Raw genomic sequence first — 19,135 nt, 5'->3', positions numbered from 1 at the left:
CTTCTCTGAAATAGAATTCAGACCTTGGCCTGAAGGAGCAACATTCCTGCATTGTTGTGAAAGGGGGGATGACCTATGCAGCTGAACAAAACAGGTGCGCCCAGGAGAACAGGTGAGATGAACATTAGACAGAGGTTGTCAGCGGTGCATCGAAGGAAAGATACACCTGTACGCTCCTGAATTGGAGCACCACTTAGAAAAGATGGCGCTGTGGATGGGGTTTCAGACAACATGTGATTATCCCCTTGATATCTTGCCAGCTTATTGGTTCTGCACAACGGCCATCAATTGTTATCCTCTACGAAACTGGGCTTATTTAGAAAAACGACCGCTGATTATTATTCGCAGCCTACGGATTAGGAATGCATGCCAAAGGGGCAACACCTTTTGCAGTAAAACATGGGGGGAGGCGTTCCATGAAGAAGGTTCCTTTGACCATATGCAGAGAATCTGTACGAGCACCACTGAGTAAAACAAAAACCAGCCTACACACCAAGCAATAGGTTGTGGCAGCCTTCCAGACAGACTTATTTTATTCCAGGATTAAGACAACAAGCTGATCTTTGGATGCCAGATGAACAAGCGCCATGCTGAGTGGAGATGCCCTTTCATGTCACCCACAGGAGCTAGAATCTCCTGTTCAGAGCACCTTTGCATTCTATTTTCTCGACACCCATGAGATCTAGAAACCTGGCGTTTTGTTTTTAAACGAAAGCCAGGATTTTTGGAATGCCACCAAGGGGCAACACCTTTTGCAGTAAAACATGGGGGGAGGCGTTCCATTGAGAAGGTTCTTTTGACCATATCCAGAGAATCTTTGTGAACACCATTGAGTAAAACAAAAACCAGCCTACACACCAAACATTAGGTTGTGGCAGCCTTCCAGACAAGCCCAACAAATTCTACACAAAGGGTTGGACTCCACATCAAAGCTGGACGTAAGGGGGGAACTTCTTTATCAGGCCACTGTTCAACTGTCCCAAATGTCAAAGACCGCTGTCTCCCGTTAGATGTCCCTTAATGCATTGGCAAGCTGACCTTATCATCCCCAAACTACCTCAAGCAGCCCCACTTGCAGCTGTCACCACCCCAGCAAGCAGCAGACGGCTTCTGAGATCCCTGCTCATGTGGCTTCCAGTCTACACACTGGTAGGGATATACGGATTTTAGTAAATCCATTCCATCCGTGTACCATGGATTCTTAGGCATCTGTCATTCCATTGTCCACTCACTGATGGAATCAATGTTTTTGTACGAGAATTTCATTCATTTGCAAATGTGCATTTGTGCTAATGTGCACTTGCACAAGCACACATTAGCGCAAGCGCACATTAGCGCAAGAGCTGTGCGACCTGCCCTGTGCCCCCCTAAGCTAGTCTGGAGGATGCTGTTCTTGACCAGTGTGGAAGAAACATCCCAGTCGGTTTTGGTACATGGAATGGGAGTGGGTGCCTCATGGTCTTAGCCTCAGGCGGCAAGATGTCTTGAGCGGCCTTGGTGTTCTGGCTGGTGGGTCTTCCTAGACATTTCTGCACAAGGCATAATTTGAACTTGGGTTCAAATGCATGGGCTGAGGTGCTTCACACACGCAGAATCCCATCGCTTGACGGTTACAAGCAACCGGCGATGGCCTGCGTGTGCGAACGAAGTTATATTGCCGAGAAAGGGGGCAGAAAAAGGCAACCAACATGATCAAGAGGCCGGAGCACTTTTCCCACGAGGAAAGGCTAAAGCATTCGGGGCTTTACAGTTTGGGGATAAAAGGATGACTGGGAGAAGGCAGGAGGGGCACGAGAGGCTGATAGCATTACGGAGATAAAGCTGGGGCGGGCACCCTATCCCAGAGCCAGGGGGAAACTATTCTAATTCGCCCATAACGCTAGAATTTGGATCCTCCCCGTGAAGCCGACTGGCGGTAGATTTCAGGACAGACAAAAGGAAGCACTTCTCTCCACGCGGCGTAGAATTACGGAGGAGGAGGTCTAGCAAGAGCCAGGGCCGATCAATGGAGCCCCCATGTTTAGAGGTCGTCAAGCCTTGAGTTCCAGATGTTGGGCCCAAACACAGGAACGTAGGAAGTTGCCTTATCCCGAGTTGGAGCAGTGGTTCATCCCGCTTAATGCTGTCTACACCAGGGCTGAGCAACTGGCAGGAGCAGCCCCCAGCCTAATTTCAGAAGCCCTAGTCTGCATGCAGTCAGTTCAGGCCTCCTTTCCCTGGCAGTATGCTGTGTGGGAAGGGAGAGAGGGAGGGAAGGAAGGAAGTGGCAGAAAGAGAAAAGGGGTGACCTCACCCACGTTTGGCCTGGCCCTGGCCCTGCCTAGCGTTGTGAAGGCCTGGAAAAAACTAAAAAAACTAAAATAATGGGAGCGGGGACCCCATATAAAAACCACGGCAACACATTTTCCCAGGGATTTTTTCTAAGGGGTCCCCTGTTTATTCTGGGGTTCTTGCTCCAAGCGTTCACATCACATTCATGGAGGAGAAGACTCTCAATGGCTACTATTCCTGATGGCTATACGCTACCTCCAGTATCAGAGGCAGTATGCTGGGGAGCATGGGTGGGAGGGTGGTTGCAGGTTTCCCATGGGCAGCTGGTTGGCCACTGGGTGAAAAGAATCCCGGAACGCAATGCTGGGCTAGGTGGATGCTTCATCTGATCCAGCAGGGTTCTTCTTACGTTCTTATCTCTAGCCCTGTTCACCACTGGCTTCATCCTTGGTCACTGCCGACATGCAGCCCCTGACATATTCCCTGCGAGGGAATGCAGCACTTCACAGAAAGAAGGTTGCCCACCTCTGATCTACACCGACTGGCAGTGGCTCTACAGAGCTTCAGTCTTGCCCGTTTCTACCTGAAGATGTCAGGAATTGAACCTGGCACCTTTTACATGCAAAGGGTGTGCTCTGCCACTGAGCTACAGCCCAGGAGATGGCCGCTGCCTTTCGGATCCTGGTTGGGGGGCTTCTCACTAATATCTACTGGGAAGGATGAACCCATATGCTGCCAATTGCTTCCAATTGCTTCCTCCAAGGGAGATTTGGAGGACAGCAATGAGACAGAGGGCCTTCTTGGTGGTGGCCTCCAAATTGTGGAACACTCTCCCAAGTGAGGCCTGCCAGGTGCCAACATTGTCATGTTTTAGCTGCCAGGTTAAGACTTTCCTCTACTTCCCGGCATTTGACTGCATACGATAAGGGTTTTTAATGGGTTCCGGGACTCTTATTCTTGATGGTTTAAATTTGTTTCTATATTTTTGAATGTTAATGGTTTCTGTATTATCATATTTTAGGGTTTCATCTTGGTAAACTGCCCCAGAGCTTTGGCTATTGGGTGGTAAAAAAGGTAAAAGGTAAAGGTGTCCCCAACCAGTCGTGTCCGACTCTAGGGTGCGGTGCTCATCCCCGTTTCTAAGCCGAAGAGCCAGCGCTGTCCGAAGACGCTTCCGTGGCCATGTGGCCGGCATGACTGAACACCGAGGTGCACGGAACGCTGTTACCTTTCCCGCCGAGGCGGTACCTATTTATCTACTTGCAATTTCTTGCTTTCGAACTGCTAGGTTGGCAGGAGCTGGGACTGAAGACGGGAGCTCACTCCGTCACGCGGCCCTCGGGTCTCGAACTGCTGTCCTGCCGACCTTCCAGTGAAATCTAGTCTGGCTACTGTGGGAAGCGAGATGCCGGACTTGATATCGGTCTGATCCACAATATCTTTGGCATCACGGCCCAGATGCTACAGAGAGGACTTTGATGTCACCTCAAAAGCTTTTGGGCAGACAGTTTGCCATGTTTGGCTTCACGTTCTTGAGAGAAACTACACACGAGAATGGATCTATGTACGCAAACAATCCAGATCACGCAGCCAACGCCAAGCTAGAGAAACACGTTATCCCGGGATGCGTGTAGCTTCCGCCTGTCGTTCTTGCTCCCTGTTGTGATGTGTGCCAAGTTTGAAAGAAAGCAAACTTGCTCCAAAGGACATCCAGCCCCCTTCCCTTTCTCGCTGTCTCCCCCTGCCACCCTTTTTCAAAAATTCATGAGCAAAATATGTTCTTTTTCTTTCGAGCTGAAGCGCAGAGTCTATATTTAGACTCCCTGCCAGCGAGCCTGTCGCAAGGAGCAGTGAGGTGGAAAAGTAAAAGTCGTCACACTCCAGCAGGCCTGTCTCACGGTGCCACGTCAGCCCAGCGGATGGGCCGCCAGTGGTTGCTTTCCGGAGGGGAAGAACAAAAAGACGGTGGCATGCGGACTTGTAAGCAGTCACTCCCGTCTGTGTGTGTGTGTGTGTGTGTGTGCGCGCGCGCACACACGTGTGTGTGACTGCCTACCAGTGAACAGAGAGGAAAAGCACCGGCCAATAGCAAGAGAATTGGTTTGTTTTTAAAATGATGACAGGCTGCCGCAAATAAAAACCCCCCACTGTGGACTAGAAACCTGAGGAGTGGACAAACTGGCAAGTAGCGAACCAGGGAGTCTCTGCTTCGTATCTCACCAGGGCTATAAAAAGCCATGCGAATTGTAAAGTGATACAGTATCATAAAGTCATGCAGTTCTCCTGCATGTCTGTACTGGGGGTGAATGACTCCAGTGGGGCAGAACTTTCCGCCCTCCTGCAGCTGCTGGTGAGAAGGTGAATTAGGGTGCAATCCTATGCATGTTTAGACAGAGGGAAGGCCTACAACTTACAGCATTCCCCAGCACAGCTTTGTGGACGGGGAATTCGAGCTCCATGGTTTAATTGTTTTTCTTTTTTTTGTGGCGTGGCAACACTCCTCTTGTGATGCACAATCTGGGAATGAAAATACTAACTAAAGCCTAAGGCAAGCCATGTTCTCTGTCGTCTTCATCTCTGCAACGTGGGTATAATAGCACTGGCCGACCTTGCAGGGTTACTGCGAGGATCGCCAAGAGAATGCTTGCAAAGGGCTTTTAACACTCAAGAGGGCGTTCAGTCCATACGACTGAAGCACTGAATGAGAAGATGTTTTGGTAAATAAATACAAATAACTCAGCCACCCTGACCATGATTAGCATGCACAGTCCAACAGACAGGTGCAACAGACACTAGAATCCCTTGATAAGGGTGGCTCAACACTCGGAGGCCTGTGTTGGCCCAGCAAATAAATAAATGAATTTCAAAAAACCTGCACCAACAAAAGGCAGGGTTTGCTACTTGCATGAATCGTGCAAATTGGCTTTCTACTTGCACGATGCATTCTGTGTCTGCCTGCCACAGACAGCAGCACATGGAAACCTGGAACATAGTGCTCAGAGCCACTCAGCCTCGCCCAACCCGGTGCTCTCCAGATGTGATGGGCTATGATGGACATGCTGGCTGGGGCTGATGGGTGTTGTAGTCTAGCACATCTGAAGGGCACGCAGCTGGGGAAGCTGGGTGGAGAAGCTATCCTGTCTTGAAAGAAAGCTGGTCTCTCACCACGACTGCTCAGTGGTGAAGGAAATGTACTTTCTACATGCTCTGAGCGAACTTCCCTTACGACTCCTATACATTTTCCATAATGGAATGCTGGTATCCAGATCACGGCACCAAGCCCTGATGCGCCTTTCGTGGCTGTGTGGCGGGCAGAAATGCAACGGGTGCAGCTCCCTCCGTGCTGATTTTTGCTGTCACGATTCTGTTAAAGGGACAAAACTGGTGTCAGCAAAGAAAAGGGGTGGTGGTAGTTTAACCTTAATGGGTAAAGAAAACATGGTTGTGGAAAACACAACACAGGGAAACAACACCTGACTCTCAAAAATAACTCCTTTCATCACAGTAGGCATGCTAACATCCTTTGGCAAAAAGGAGTCTGCACAAATGGTAAAGATCCAACTTCTCTTCAAATGTGCGGTCTTCCTAAATATATGTCTGTCATACGTACTTCAGTCACTGAAGCAGGGAGCTGAAGGTAGAGGTGAGCTGAAATGGGAGCAGGGAAGAACTTTCACCAAAGCTTCGCATCCCTCCACCCTGTAAAAAGCACTATCCCACCCCTGTCCTTTAGCAGTGTTTCAGGGGCTCTTGTGAACAGGGGTGTGAAAGTGTTAGCCCTGGTAAGTGAGGAGAGGACACAACCCGATTGCAATGCTTCGCCACCCTCTTTCAAGGAATCGGAAAGAAAACTGCCAATATCGTAACGCCTTTATGCAAGTCTATGCTGTGACCACACTTGGGATACCCTGTACAGGATTTATTGCCATGCTGGGCATGCTGTGGAAAAGGGAAACCAGAACGATCAAGGGGCTGGAGCAACTGCCCTATGAGGAAAGGTGACAACGTTAATGTAGAAAAAAGCTCAGTAAGGTGGGACCTGATAGAGGTGTGTAAATTTATGCATGGTGTGGGGGGAAAAAGGGTCCAGTTGCCCTAATACTAGAACCCATGAGTGGTGGGAGATTCAGGAGAGATAACAGGAAGAGCATAGATAGCACCGTGCATAAGGCAAAGGCAAAGGTGTCCCCAGCCAGTCGTGTCCGACTCTTGGGTGCGGTGCTCATCCCCGTTTCTAAGCCGAAGACCCAGCGCTGTCCGAAGACGCTTCCGTGGACATATGGCCGGCATGACTGAACACAGAGGTGCACGGAACGCTGTTACCTTTCCCGCCAAGGCGGTACCTATTTATCTACTTGCAATTTCTTGCTTTCGAACTGCTAGGTTGGCAGGAGCACCGTGCATAGATAGGCACAAAATATAGTGACGCCAACATGGATTGGACAAATTCATGGAGGAGAAGGCTACCAGTGACTCCTAGTCCTGATGGCTACCTCTGGTGTCAGAGACAGTCTGCCTCTCGATACCTCTTGTTGGGGAACATGAGCAGGGGGGTGCTGGCGCCCTCATATCCTACTCATGGGTTTCCCATAGCCAGCTGCTTGGCCACTGTAGGAACATTGTAGGATCCAGCACGGCTCTTCTCATGTTCTTGATGCAACCACTGACTGCAGTGTGGCCCGGCTGCCTCAGAAACAGGATGCAATCCCACCCCGCCATTCAGAGGGAGGGCACACCAGCCAGCTTCACTTGCCCTCACTGAAGTTGCCGCATAGCCAACTCTGATTGGCTACCCACCGGCACAATGTCACCACCTTCGCGGTGTGATCACCGGGTGGTTGGATGGGGATTCTTGTTTACTGTGCACAGAGAAATTAGAAGCCACATTAAGTTGTGTGCGTGTTTTAACGAAACCAAAGTGGCAATGGATTGGAAGGAACAACGGCACGATCGGGTGCAAAAAACTGTGTGCGGGGAGAAAAAAAAGGGAAAGTTGGAGTTTTGCAGGGGACCTTTGTTTTGTTCCCTTCAAAGCATGTTTTTCCATAAATGTTTGTGGGCAAAAAGGTAGTGTTACTTGAGGCGTAGTCCTTGAATCCTCTATTAGGGTTGCCATTTATATTTTTGGCAGGCCTCCTGTGCTTTCAGTAGCTGCATGACTGGCAAAAACAGAATCATGATTAGCTGGAGGTGCCTAATTAGAAGATGTATATAAGATGGGACTTCAGAAACCGAGAAAAAGAGAGAGAGATGGATGGATGGAAGTTGTTGTTGTTGTTGTTGTTATTTCTATACCACCCAATAGCAGAGGGTCCCTGGGTGGTTCACAAGAATTACAAGCCACAAATACAAGATAATAAAAACATAATATATAAAACCTTTAACACAGAAAAACCGTTTTAAACAGCTAGGAACAGTTATAGTAAGATACTGGAGCTGATTAAAACAACTGACATAAAAGCGGAGTGTCGTCAGCTTTGCTATAATTTCAATGTCAACCATTTAAAAAAGAAAACCCCCATCTTCTGAGATCAGAACACAGTGCCTTCCTCATTACTACATGCATGGTTGGTTCAAGTGTCATTCTTCCACAGAATTAGGCCCAAACTGCACACGGCTGGGGCAGATCTCTTTGTTTAAACCCAGGTCTGCCCCAATCTTCTATATGCAGGGGCACGAGAGAGCAATTTTTAGAGCAAAGGGGATAGATGACGACTGCTGAACCTTCCCCATAGCTTCTCGGCGTAACAGTTTCGCTCCCATCCAGGCTCACTTCAGGCATCAGAGGCTGAGAAGAAAAGCCTTTCCCCACGTGCCCTTTCTTCTCTAAAACGCAGACCTCCCATGATTTATATGTTATCGGGACAGAACGGGGTAGAATTCAGGGTACTTCACAGGGAGGTACTTCAAAGCAGGCGTGCTGAGCCTCTTTCTGCCTGAGGGCCGGATGCCATTTTGGAGGCGCTCTCGGGGGCCGCATGCCATTGTGGGAGGGGCGGAAGACAAAAGGGTGTGTGGCCAAATGCAAAGGGTGTGTGGCCAGACTACCAGAGATACTAGCGTATTTCAGCTTAAACTTTACTGCCAGTAACCAAGCCTTAGGAGAGGCATTTCAACCTCTTTGAATGCAGGGAAAGTGCACAAAAACTGAGAAATCAAACAACTGGAGGTCAGGGAAAGGGGGTGTGCCCATTTGGGGAACCCTGGAGGGCTAAATTGGGACCCCAGGCAGGCAGTATTGGCCTGAGGTACAACCTCCATTCTAAAGGGGAAGACTCAGCCTACCTGGTTATTATCATGGGGTCGTGGTATTTAACATTTTAGTCGTATCAGGTTTACAGAAAACAACAGAAATATTTAGAAAATTAAATTTCACTAGTGTACGCCACCTGTAAAATGGGAACATTTTAGCCTGTCTGCAGCTAGGAAGAAATTCCCATTTTACAAATGCTTAATGGCTTGAGAAGCATGCTAATTCAGCCTTCCACAGCATGGCACCCCCCAGATGTGTTGGAATACAACTCCCATCACCCTCTGCCAGCTATAGCCATGCTGGCAGAAGGTGATGGGAGTTGTAGTCCATCACATCTGGGTGGCACTGGGCTGAAGAAGCTCATGCTACGTCTGTGCATGTTATACATCTTGAGACTTGGTGTGGAGCCTTGGGCGAAAGCAGGCGCTTGAAGGACTAGCTTCACACACATATTTCTAGCTCTTGTGTTGTGCTTTTAGCATACGGTACTAGTCTGGATTATGGGTAGACTGATGCCATGACCTCTTATAATCTACCTTCTTCTTGAGTTCGGATTCCGTCCCTGGGACAATCGTGTATTGAAACCAGTGGGACCCTTAGTCATTTGCACAGGTTGTTTGGCCCCAACTTGACACTTTTTCTTGGGCCTGTTTGTATCCAGCAAGGCAGTTGGATCAGCAAGGAACTCCGTTTCGGCTTTTCACAGCCTCCACATCTGCCCTGCCCCAAACTCTGGCGCCTTTTGCTGACGAGGCCCGTCTGTTTGCAAAAGGTAAGAAATGAACAGGACGGCCGCATCTACATATCTGTTTGCAAAGCCATCTCGGGACAGTCTTGTGCGGAACTGACTAAGGTCAGAGAAAGACGAAAGAGGTATCAGATAAAATCGTAAAACACAGCACAATGCAGGAAAAGAAATGTGTTTTTGCCTATTTGTCACCCAAATCGGATCAAGTTGACAAAATCAGAAAACCACATACAGACGCACACAGAGCAAGATGAAACACAGACTCAAAAACCTCTTCTGCTACGCTCTGGCTTCAAATAAATTGAATGGTATTTCCCTAGATTTGGCTCAACCACTGAGATGCTATGGAATGTTTACAGATATCCCAATTGCTATTAAACCTGGGGACCAGATAGATCAGTTGGCGGAGCAGGGTGCAGAAGATGGAGGAGAAGGAAAGAGCAAAGCAGTGGCCATTGTCTGTTAGATGAGTCATTCTCAAACCGTGGGCCTGGGCACACAGGTGGGGCATGAAGGAGTTGCCAGCAGGCCATAATGAACAAATAGATCAAATCATTAAAAGGTTGCTGTGAGCCCAAAGCAGCTGCCCATTGAAGGAGGCTGGCCATTGCCTCCCTGTATGATGTGCTGTTCTGGTGTTGCGCTTTCCATTCAGCCTCTCTTAAAGGTACTGTGGTGTGTGTGTGTGTAAATTCCATGGTGCTCCTACAACAGGAGAATCTGGGTTGTTTGATCACCCCCACCACAGAGACACAGGGAAATTGCCCACCCTTGGACAAGAGGCTGCCGGGATCTCTGCCTGGATCTCTGCTCTGGGATTGCCTCCCTCCAGTGAGGAGGCACACTGAGGTGATTGACTCATGCAGAAGCACAAGAGAATGGCGAGGACAATCCTTTGTTGAGTGGATACACAAACCCTGCTGTACCAGTCCAAATACCAAGAAAGGAAGCCCACGAGGAGGCCATGAAGACAAAACTGCTTCACTTTCAGCCCCTAGCACACTGCCTCTGACCATGGAGGTTCCATTTAGAGCAGCCTTTGGCAGAACTCTCCTCCTCCTCTTCAAAATTTGATCCCCTTTAAAACTAAGTCGCTGGCCATCGCTGCACCTTGTGGCAGTGAGTTCCACAGATCAGTTATTGTTTTGCATAAATTGATGTACAAAAAGCCGAGGATGATGTACAGCGGGAAGACAGTTGAACAAATGGCTTGGTGGCCCCTTCAGGGCCTAATTCTGAAGGGGTCAGCCTGCGTCTGGGCTGTATCCACTTCAGGTGCAGCTCCCGTGATTTAGGACTACTCCATAAAAAAAGAAAGAATTTTTTTTAAATCCTTGCATATACAGAATTAGTGTGTCTGGGAGGATCTAAGCGAAAACCCTGACATGCTAGTTTTCTATATGCAGGACATGTGAAAGTTCCTTGCCAAATGCCTAGCTCTGACTGGCTGAGGTGTTCAACAAGTTTCTGGGTTGCCTCACATCAGACTGTAGCCAGGGGCTAACATGATCAGAGTTGCTCCTTCATACAACATTCCCTGAACCTAGAAAACTAGCAGTTTGTGGAGGAGGGCTCTAGCTTAGCTTTCTCTCTGACTCGCTAGTCTAAGTGGAAAGCACTGCTTTATTTATTACATTTATGTACATGTTATTGTATGGACAAGTGTTGCATCACACAAGTCCTCACTGGCAGCATGAGGCAGTTCAGCCCTGATCATCCTCCTCAATAAGGACTAGCCTTCTGCGCTGCTCGAATTCAAAGCTTTTCAGCAAGGACAAGCCGCTAGACGGTATTATTGTATCTACTGAAAAGCTTTGACTCTAGCATTTACAAAGCACATTTCTAGCTATACAGAGATCACCTATGTAAGCCTCACAACAGCCATGTAAGGTAGGCCTATATTATTATCTACATCTTACAAGTTTAGGGGAGAGGCTGATGAGAGACAGGTGATTCCCGAGAGCCATTCCAGGACCTCTGTGCGCAGGATGACCAAATGCAAAGGGTGACAGGGCTGCAATCACGTTTGTAGTGACACAGGGCAAGGAATCGTGTCCCCGCTAATATTTCCTCTTTCACTCAACTTCAAAAGCAGTGGTGCCAAATCTCTTTCAGCCAAATTCAATTCAATTTCAGGGAAGTGCTCAAGGCCCACTTTCCAGCGGTGGGCGATGCCAACCCCCCCCATCACCATATTTTAGCTGAAAGCTCTTCCTACCGGTAAGGGAGCCTTAGGAGAAGCATTTCTACCTTTTAGAATGAGGGGAAAACTACACAAAAGCCCGGAGAACAACAAATGATGGGTGGTCAAAGAAAGGGGGCCCAGGGGAAGGGGACGTGGCCATCTGGGAAACCCCGGCGGGGCAGATTGGAACCCTAGTGGGCTAGATTTGGCTTGAGGGTCTGAGGATCAACTGCCCTGTCCTAAACCATCCAGAGTCTGGAGCTCTCATCTTCCTTTGCATCTGGTCTGCCTTATCCATATCTCAGCGATGGGGTTGCCAGCTGACCAGTTAAAACCCACCCTATCCTGCTCCTGTGTCCATAACAGCAGGCTAAGAAAACAGAAGGAGGTGAGCATCCAAAGTAAATCACAAAGAAGAGAAAGAGGTTCTCAGGATGCCTTTATTTATTTTTATTTATTGTAGGAAGCCCAACGCATTTCGCCTTTTTCTTATTTTTAGGCCTTCTTCAGGGTGCAGAGAAAAAAAGCCTGCAGAGGTTTTTCAGCAAAAGAACGTCTCTTGTGTCGCCAGTAGACACAGAAGACAATATTTTGCTGGAAAAACTCCGCAGGCCCTTTTCTCTACACCCTGAAGGCCTAAAAATAATAAAAAGGCCGAAACGCGTTGGGCTTCCTACAATAAAATCTTTTTTGCATCCTTTTCTGCAAAAATCAGCAGGTGAAGTTCTTCAAGGTATGGCAACAAGAGGGATCAAGCAGGGCCTTTCAGAAGTGGGAGGAGGGTATGACTAACGGTAGCAATAGACATAGTGCTGGTTTGTGGGTCACACAACTTTCTTGTTGTCACAGATGCTTCTTCTTTGGGGGTTAGACTTTTGGAAACGGTGGGTAAAGAAAGCATCAGGGACCTCAGTTGCAAAATTACACTGCTTTTGATCTCACCCCCTACTTCCATCCAACAGCACACACCTACATTACTTAGTGGCGATTCTCAAACTTTGGTTTTTTTTTCCTGCAGGCTACTGAAAATCACTGTGAGTCTTGATGGACCACTTGATAAATGTTGCTTTTGTTCCACAGTAAGGCGATAGCAGTTTATATATATATTAAAAAAAAAAAACACTTCTGGATTGAAACTGCAGAAAAAGAAAAAGAAATCTTTTTCTTCAGTGCTGTAAAACCAGCAGCGTATTATGAAAATCACAGGCCTGAGGCCAGGGCGTTGAAAGCCTATTCGGTAATCCGGCCCTGGTCAAAACAACCCTGGTCTCTGTTATCAGAAGAAATGGAGTGAAGGGGCAGGTGCAGATATTCTTGACTGTCCTGCAACCTTTCTGTGCACCTGTGGGCTGCAGTTTGTGAATCTCTGCAGCTAGAAAGGTAGCATGGTGGCTATTCTGGGGCTGCAGCCCAGTCCATGTGCAAAGAGGGGTGGGGAGGAAGATGGCTGTTCCTGTCTTGGAAAACTAACTGCACTCTGGATGAATGCTGGGAGGAAAAATAGCAGTCCCTGCGTGAACACCCTGAACACAGTTTAGTAGAGGGTACTGGATGGGCCTACCGTGGTCTGATCCAGCACGGAACCTCATAGAATAGTAGTATAGTAGGGTTGGAAGGGGCCTACAAGGCCATCGAGTCCAACCCCCACATACATCCTCGTATGTTCCCAAACAATAATCAGGCCAAGATGTGGGGCCATATTGCTTGTTTATTACTTAAAACACTTCTACATTAGAATGAGGCATTCCCGCTGGGGCAATTTAGAGATTGCATTTGGCAGCTCTCCCTTTTACCTCTTGTTCTGCAAATTCCTTATCCACCCCCATCCCCAAATCAGGGGTGAACCAAGCTGACTGTTCTGCTGCTCTAGGAAAAACCAATGTTGTGTCCCCAAATCTGGCTGTATCCCTGTTCCACTTAAGTGAGCGGATGGGGCTTTTTGCTCCATTCGGTTTTACAGAAATGGATTGCAATTGGGGGAAGGGGACAGACACAATCATCCTCATGCCTCAGAATAAGCTATCCCAACAGTGTGCGGGATGCTTCTCCCACTATAAAATTCTCCCAATTAGTCTGGTGGCTCTGGGCTCTAGGCAGCCACCCAGGGCCACAAAAGAGGATGGAAGACTCTCCTGAATTATCTTCTCTATATTTCTCAGGTGTATCAAACAGTATCTTAGAGCACAATGTTGCCAATACTTTCTCCCATAAAAATGGAGAAAGAATCTTTGAGTCTCTAAGTTCCATTATTTGCCCCCATATCCTCCTGAGCTGCCCCCCACCCACCCCAAGAAAAGACATTCCATATTTCTCCTGCCTAAGAGACCTCCGTTATGCTTTCCACCTAATCTCTGAGAACCGTTTTCCTAATTTTTTAAGCAGACACACCAATAATAGCCCAAAGGTTTGTAATTTGTTTTGGGCGTGTGGGGGGGGGAGGGCGGCCTGACCCCCAAATTCTTTGGGGGCTTCCTGGAAATCGATGCCAATTTCACACCTTCGATTATTAAAGTATTGCTGTTATATAAAGATGGATCGGAAGCACCAGAGGCAGGGCCGTGAGTCTGCTCTCGTTGCTGACCATTTTTTTAAATCGTCCATTTTTCTGGTTTGACAAAACCCTTCAGCAGATTCTCAAATGTGTGCATGTGAGAAAGTGTTTGGGGAAGACAAAGAGAAACCTTCCTTGTCATGTTTACTTGGAAGCACGTCTCACTGGATTCAGTTCTGCTTGCTTCTAAGTCAGCGTGGTTTAACACCGCAGCCTGGAGGTGCAAAAGCCCAGCACATGTTGACTCAGACAGAGGTCCTGCCATGGCTGCTGTGGGTTTGGGGTTATCCAAACAACCCTTGGGCAAAAATGCCTCATCTTTGGGGATTAAACTTTCGAAAGTGGAGAGGAAAGAAAACACAGGATTGCTGGTTGCCAAGGTGCAACGCTGTCAATCTCTTGTGGTGCTTCTCCATCGTGCAGAAATACCCGCTCCTTTCTTCGACGCAACCACCTATCTTCACGCCAACCACCTTGCTCGCCATGCTAAGGCAACCTGCAGCCCTCCCGATTTTGTTCGACTGCAGCTCCCAGCACAGCCAGCCAACACGTGTGGAATGCACCAGGCCGGCGGAAGGCTGAATTAGGGGAACAGCCTTGGGTACCGGGCTTACAGGTAAAGCGGAAGTCCTGCTGGGGGGAACGGGCAGTGCCGTTCCGGATTTCAGCTGTGGGAGGGGGCAGTGGGATTTCAGTGGAGGAGGGCGTGGTTCACAGCAAGGGTTACTGGCTCAGGTGCTCTTGCAAACAAACCAATGAAGAATGTCCATATGTTTTTAAGAGCATTTGCTGTGGGTGCTTCTTAGGCTTCGTTACCGCTATTAGAAACATGATCAGGTGCAGGACAAAAGCCAGTCACCCCTTTTCGTGGCGTGGAAGGATTTGCGAATGGCATATAGCTCCGTTTAATTGTTTCCAACAACAGCGTGCCTTCTGACAGCTTGCAGATAAAAACACCCAAAGTCTCACTGCACGAGCCCTCTCCCCCACGCCGCTACATACTGCGGAAAGGTCTCTCTCCACCTGGCGACATTCATTTGCTCTACAATAATCCTGCCGGTTTCAAAGCCACATGGGCGTTCTGTTCTTCGGGTGAAAGGCAGGCCAGAAGAACAACAGAATTGTCCGAGGACATGTTATCAGCCGCGCCAGCTGCAGTGAGTGTGAAATGGTAGGTTGCCCACGGTGCGGTGCCTGAGTGTTCATGCGCATGCATTTCTGGGCATGTGCGCTAGAGCCAAGAGGCACGTCCACACCCTCTCAGAGATTTCCCTCCTAGGGATTCTCTGGGGAAGGAAACCGAAGCCCGAAGGATGACAATGCGAGAAATCCACATGAGCCAAAATCCGATCCTGAGAGTCAAAGCTGGCCTTCCCTGAGCCAATGCCCTCCAGACGTTGTGGGTGTCAACGCTCCTCAGCTGATGGTCAACCATGCTGGGAGTTATTGTCCAAAACATCTGAAGGGGACCAGATTGGAGGGCTGGTCAAAATACTGGGACAAGGCAGGGGCCAGAAAACAGGGACTGCCTCAGGCACCACAGTCACTGAGGGGACAGAAGCTTTTGGGGAAGAGGCCATAGCTCAGTGGCACAAAGCTTTGCATGCGGAAGGTCCCAGGTTCAATCCCTGGAATGTCTAGGTAGGGCTGCCAAAGAACCCTGCCTGAAACCCTGGAGAATCACTTCCAGTACTAAGTGAGATGGCCCGATGACCTGACTCTGGGCGTAAGGCATCTTCTGATGAGGGGGCGAGAGGTACTCCAAAGGGCTAGACAGATGTGCTGGCAGGGGGCCTGTCTCCTGCTGTACCTGAACAGTGCCCCTTAGAAAATCCAAATTTTCTCCCCCTCACCCCTAAATACAGAGACATAGATATTCCTGAATTGATGTTTTAAAAAATCAAATATAAGCTAATTTGGAATACACTGGTGCTTTTCAAAACCTGGAGGTCTGTCATTGGTGGATATGGTTGCTTTAATGGTTTTTTTTCACCAGCATTTTATAGTGGCGTGGGTCCAATTCCTTGAAAAATCTAACTTTAAGAAGATTTTGGTTAGTGCAAAATCAGGAGGTGCTTACCCCCTCCAAAAATCCTGATGTATTTTTGGAAAAATACCCACCACCCAGGACATACACGCCCGAGGCCTATATCTCAGAAGTAACTGTACTGATTCATTTCATTCTCACGAGGCTGCCAACTTCTTTTTTCCTGGCCTGGCTCCTGCATCTTTAATAGCACCTTGATTTGTAGGGAACAGGGGTTTTTCACAGCATGGAGATAAGCACAGTCACCTGTTCCTGTCTGCAGCTTACCCTCTTGTTAAAGGCACAGGAGCCTAGGACAATAAAGTTGGCAACTCTTCTCTTCACGTGATCCATTTTAAAGTCTATTTGCAATAAAACTAAAAATAAAAACCCCAAACCAGCAACTTCACATTATCCAATCCCAGAAGGCCTTATGGACGATCAGTTCTGTTTTCCTAGACTTTAATGTGACAGCAGTTTCAAATTGACTCAGCAAATGTTGCTTTCTTTTCTTTTCTTGTCACCCCCCCCCCAATAGTATGGCGAACAACTGCCAAAAAACGTCCATTAATCAACCCAAAGAAGGAATGAGACATCTCCGGTTCGTTCTGCCTGCCTTCCACCTTCTCCAGCACCAGAAGTTGGACACTGCTGAATTCTCAAAATTAAAGGTACCTTATGCAATTTTGTCACTATAAATTTTTTTAAAGAAAAACCGTAATATTCTTAATTATACTCCATTCTCAATTGCATTCCTTCGGGGTGTACTGAATGGATTACGCTTGCTTTCTATTTCCTTTAAAGTGGTACTTGAGGTCAGAGTGGTATTTACAAGCTGGCACAGACCACCTTGGTGTCGGGTTGAGGGGGCGGGGGGGGAGAATTATAATAATGATAATAATAATAATAATAATAATAATATAATTATAATTATTACTATTTTGCAACTGTCCTCCTGCTTACCTACAAAAAGTTTGAGGTGCTCTTAAATATAATTAACCCCAATCCTCAAAAATTAAGCAAAGATACAAACTTGGTTCTTTTATATAGCTCGGAATAAAAGGCCTGTGATGGAAAGACAGCCAGGGGGTTGGATGGTTTCACCAGGAAATTTGGAAAGAGATCCAACAAAAGATGAAAGCCTTCTGTTTTGAAAGCAAGAGGTCCCAGGAGTTGTGTCAAACTGGCTTATTTAAACTTGGAATCCCTCCCTCTGGCAGAGGCTGCGTTCCCCCAGCGCCGACGCCAGGTTTGGCTAGAAATACGTATTTCCTATTCACTCCCCAAAGGTATATAATTGTGTGTGTGTGTGTGTGTTTTTTTAAGGCAAAAACACCATAAGTAATGTGTTGTTGTTGTAAAAAAAAAAATCAGAAGCTCTCCTGCCATTGACAGAAGGGGGTTTGGGGACACATTTAGATGAGGCCCTTTACAACGGGGGGTGTCCTGCCCCCTCCCTGTTTTATCTAAAATCAATCAATCAATCAATAAAGCTATCAGAGGAAAGAAAGTGCGGAAAGCATTTGCTATATCATGTCTCCGTCAAAGGCGTCTTATGCAAGGCAAGCTCAAAGTCAGCCTAAATTTGCTAAACACCCTTAGATGGCTCCCACATCTTTGGTAAGTTATCACACACACACACACACACACACTTCCAGCTGGTTTCAAACCCTGCTCCACAGCTTAATGAAACGGGGATATTTGAATATACGCCCCCCCCCCATCCCATTGACAGTCAACTCGCCTGCATCTCTAGCCATCGCGCGGATGGTTAAACACCCAGCTTTCTATTCATAGCGCCTTTTCTGTGCGTGCAAATCTTCCGGCTGGACCTCCTGCCATCTGCCACTACCCCCCTCCGCCCGCCTCCTGCATCTGAAAACCGCTTTTCCTCCCAAGCCTTGCCCTGGGGGCCTTCCTGACCCTGAAGGCTCCATGCGCATCGCCGGCACCAGCCAGGCGATCCGCACCTTTCTCCGAGCGCTTACCGTCTTTTTTCCGCGGGTGACACAATTCCAGGCGACACTTCGGGCTCTCGATTCGTCTCCCCCACCCTCGCCGCTTGATCTTGCCTGGTCGTTTCATACTGCGCTTCCCCAGCCCGTTCAACCCTCTGCCCCCCACCCCATGCACATACATGCACATCAAAATAGCACACCGGTCGTTTCCCACTGCCGGCTGCGCTGTCCAGTTGCGTGCGCTGCCTTACCTTTATGCATGCCGGTGTATTTATCCTTGATGACTGTCAACTCGTAGATTTTGCCGAACTGTTCGAAGATGGGCTTAAGGTCTTTCTCCTCTAAATTCCGGGGGATTTGTCCGATGAAAAGTTTGATGGCGTCCGGTTCCTTCATTGGTCCAAAAAGGAGCAAGCTGGAGCGAGCCTCGAATTCAGAATGGTGACCCCCCAGAAAAAGGAAAAGAAGGAAAAGAAAAAGGATGCTGGAGCAAAAATAAGCGGAATCCCAACCTGGACTTGACGCTTTTCCTTGTGGCGAAACAGACAAAGAGCTCAGAAGCCGCCAGCAGTTTGAGAGACAAAATTTCTCTCCAATCTTGCTTTAATTGGATGGCGTTGCTCTCCCCCCTCGCCCCAATCCTTCTATTATTATTTTGTAAAAAAAAAACAAAAAAAAAAACCCCGACTTTTTCTGGTGCAAAAATAAAATAGTATTATTATTATTTTTTTTTAAAAAAAGGTAAGAGTTCTGCGATTTGGCCTTTATTCCTGGGTTGTGCACAACCCCCAACCCCTCATCCTAATTCTTCTGATCAAGCAATTACAAAGCTTGCAAGCAGTTAATTACTTTATCGATTCACTTTCCTTGAGGAGGTCGAGATTCTTGGGTTTGTTGTGAAATGCCCCCCCCCGCCCCCCGCTTGCTTATCGATTCATTTTCCACCCCCTGCCTGCTGCCCTTTTCCTCCCCTCCCACGCCCTTCCTTTTTTATTTCCTTCCTTCCTTCCCTCCCCCCCAGCCCCACCTCAGGCTCAATTTCAGCCGCTTTTGCAGGCTTGATGGTCCCTTCCTTTAATGGATCTTGAGCTCTGTTTCAAATCTTTTTCTTCACCAACAAAAACCTCCCGCAAGCCCGCCCTC

At 48.0% G+C, this 19,135-nt stretch overlaps 1 protein-coding gene across 3 annotated transcripts in view; it reads right to left on the bottom strand.

Annotated features, from left to right (window-relative positions):
- Nucleotides 1-18,388, bottom strand: part of LOC146334623 (CUGBP Elav-like family member 3) — a 66,352-nt gene extending 47,964 nt beyond the window's left edge. For all 3 annotated transcript variants that reach the window (XM_084823659.1, XM_084823661.1, XM_084823660.1), the window contains exon 1: nucleotides 18,244-18,388. In XM_084823659.1, the coding sequence (XP_084679785.1) occupies nucleotides 18,244-18,388 (145 nt within the window). The remainder of the gene's footprint in view (nucleotides 1-18,243) is intronic.
- Nucleotides 18,389-19,135: the final 747 nt, after the last annotated feature.

This window comes from Heloderma suspectum, chromosome 17 (genome assembly GCF_057233095.1).
Source record: "Heloderma suspectum isolate Gila_16-S chromosome 17, 16-S_ref, whole genome shotgun sequence".
In the NCBI taxonomy this organism is placed as follows: Eukaryota; Metazoa; Chordata; class Lepidosauria; order Squamata; family Helodermatidae; genus Heloderma; species Heloderma suspectum.
Note: the sequence above shows the minus strand (reverse complement) of the source record. Positions and strands in the feature narration are given on the sequence as shown.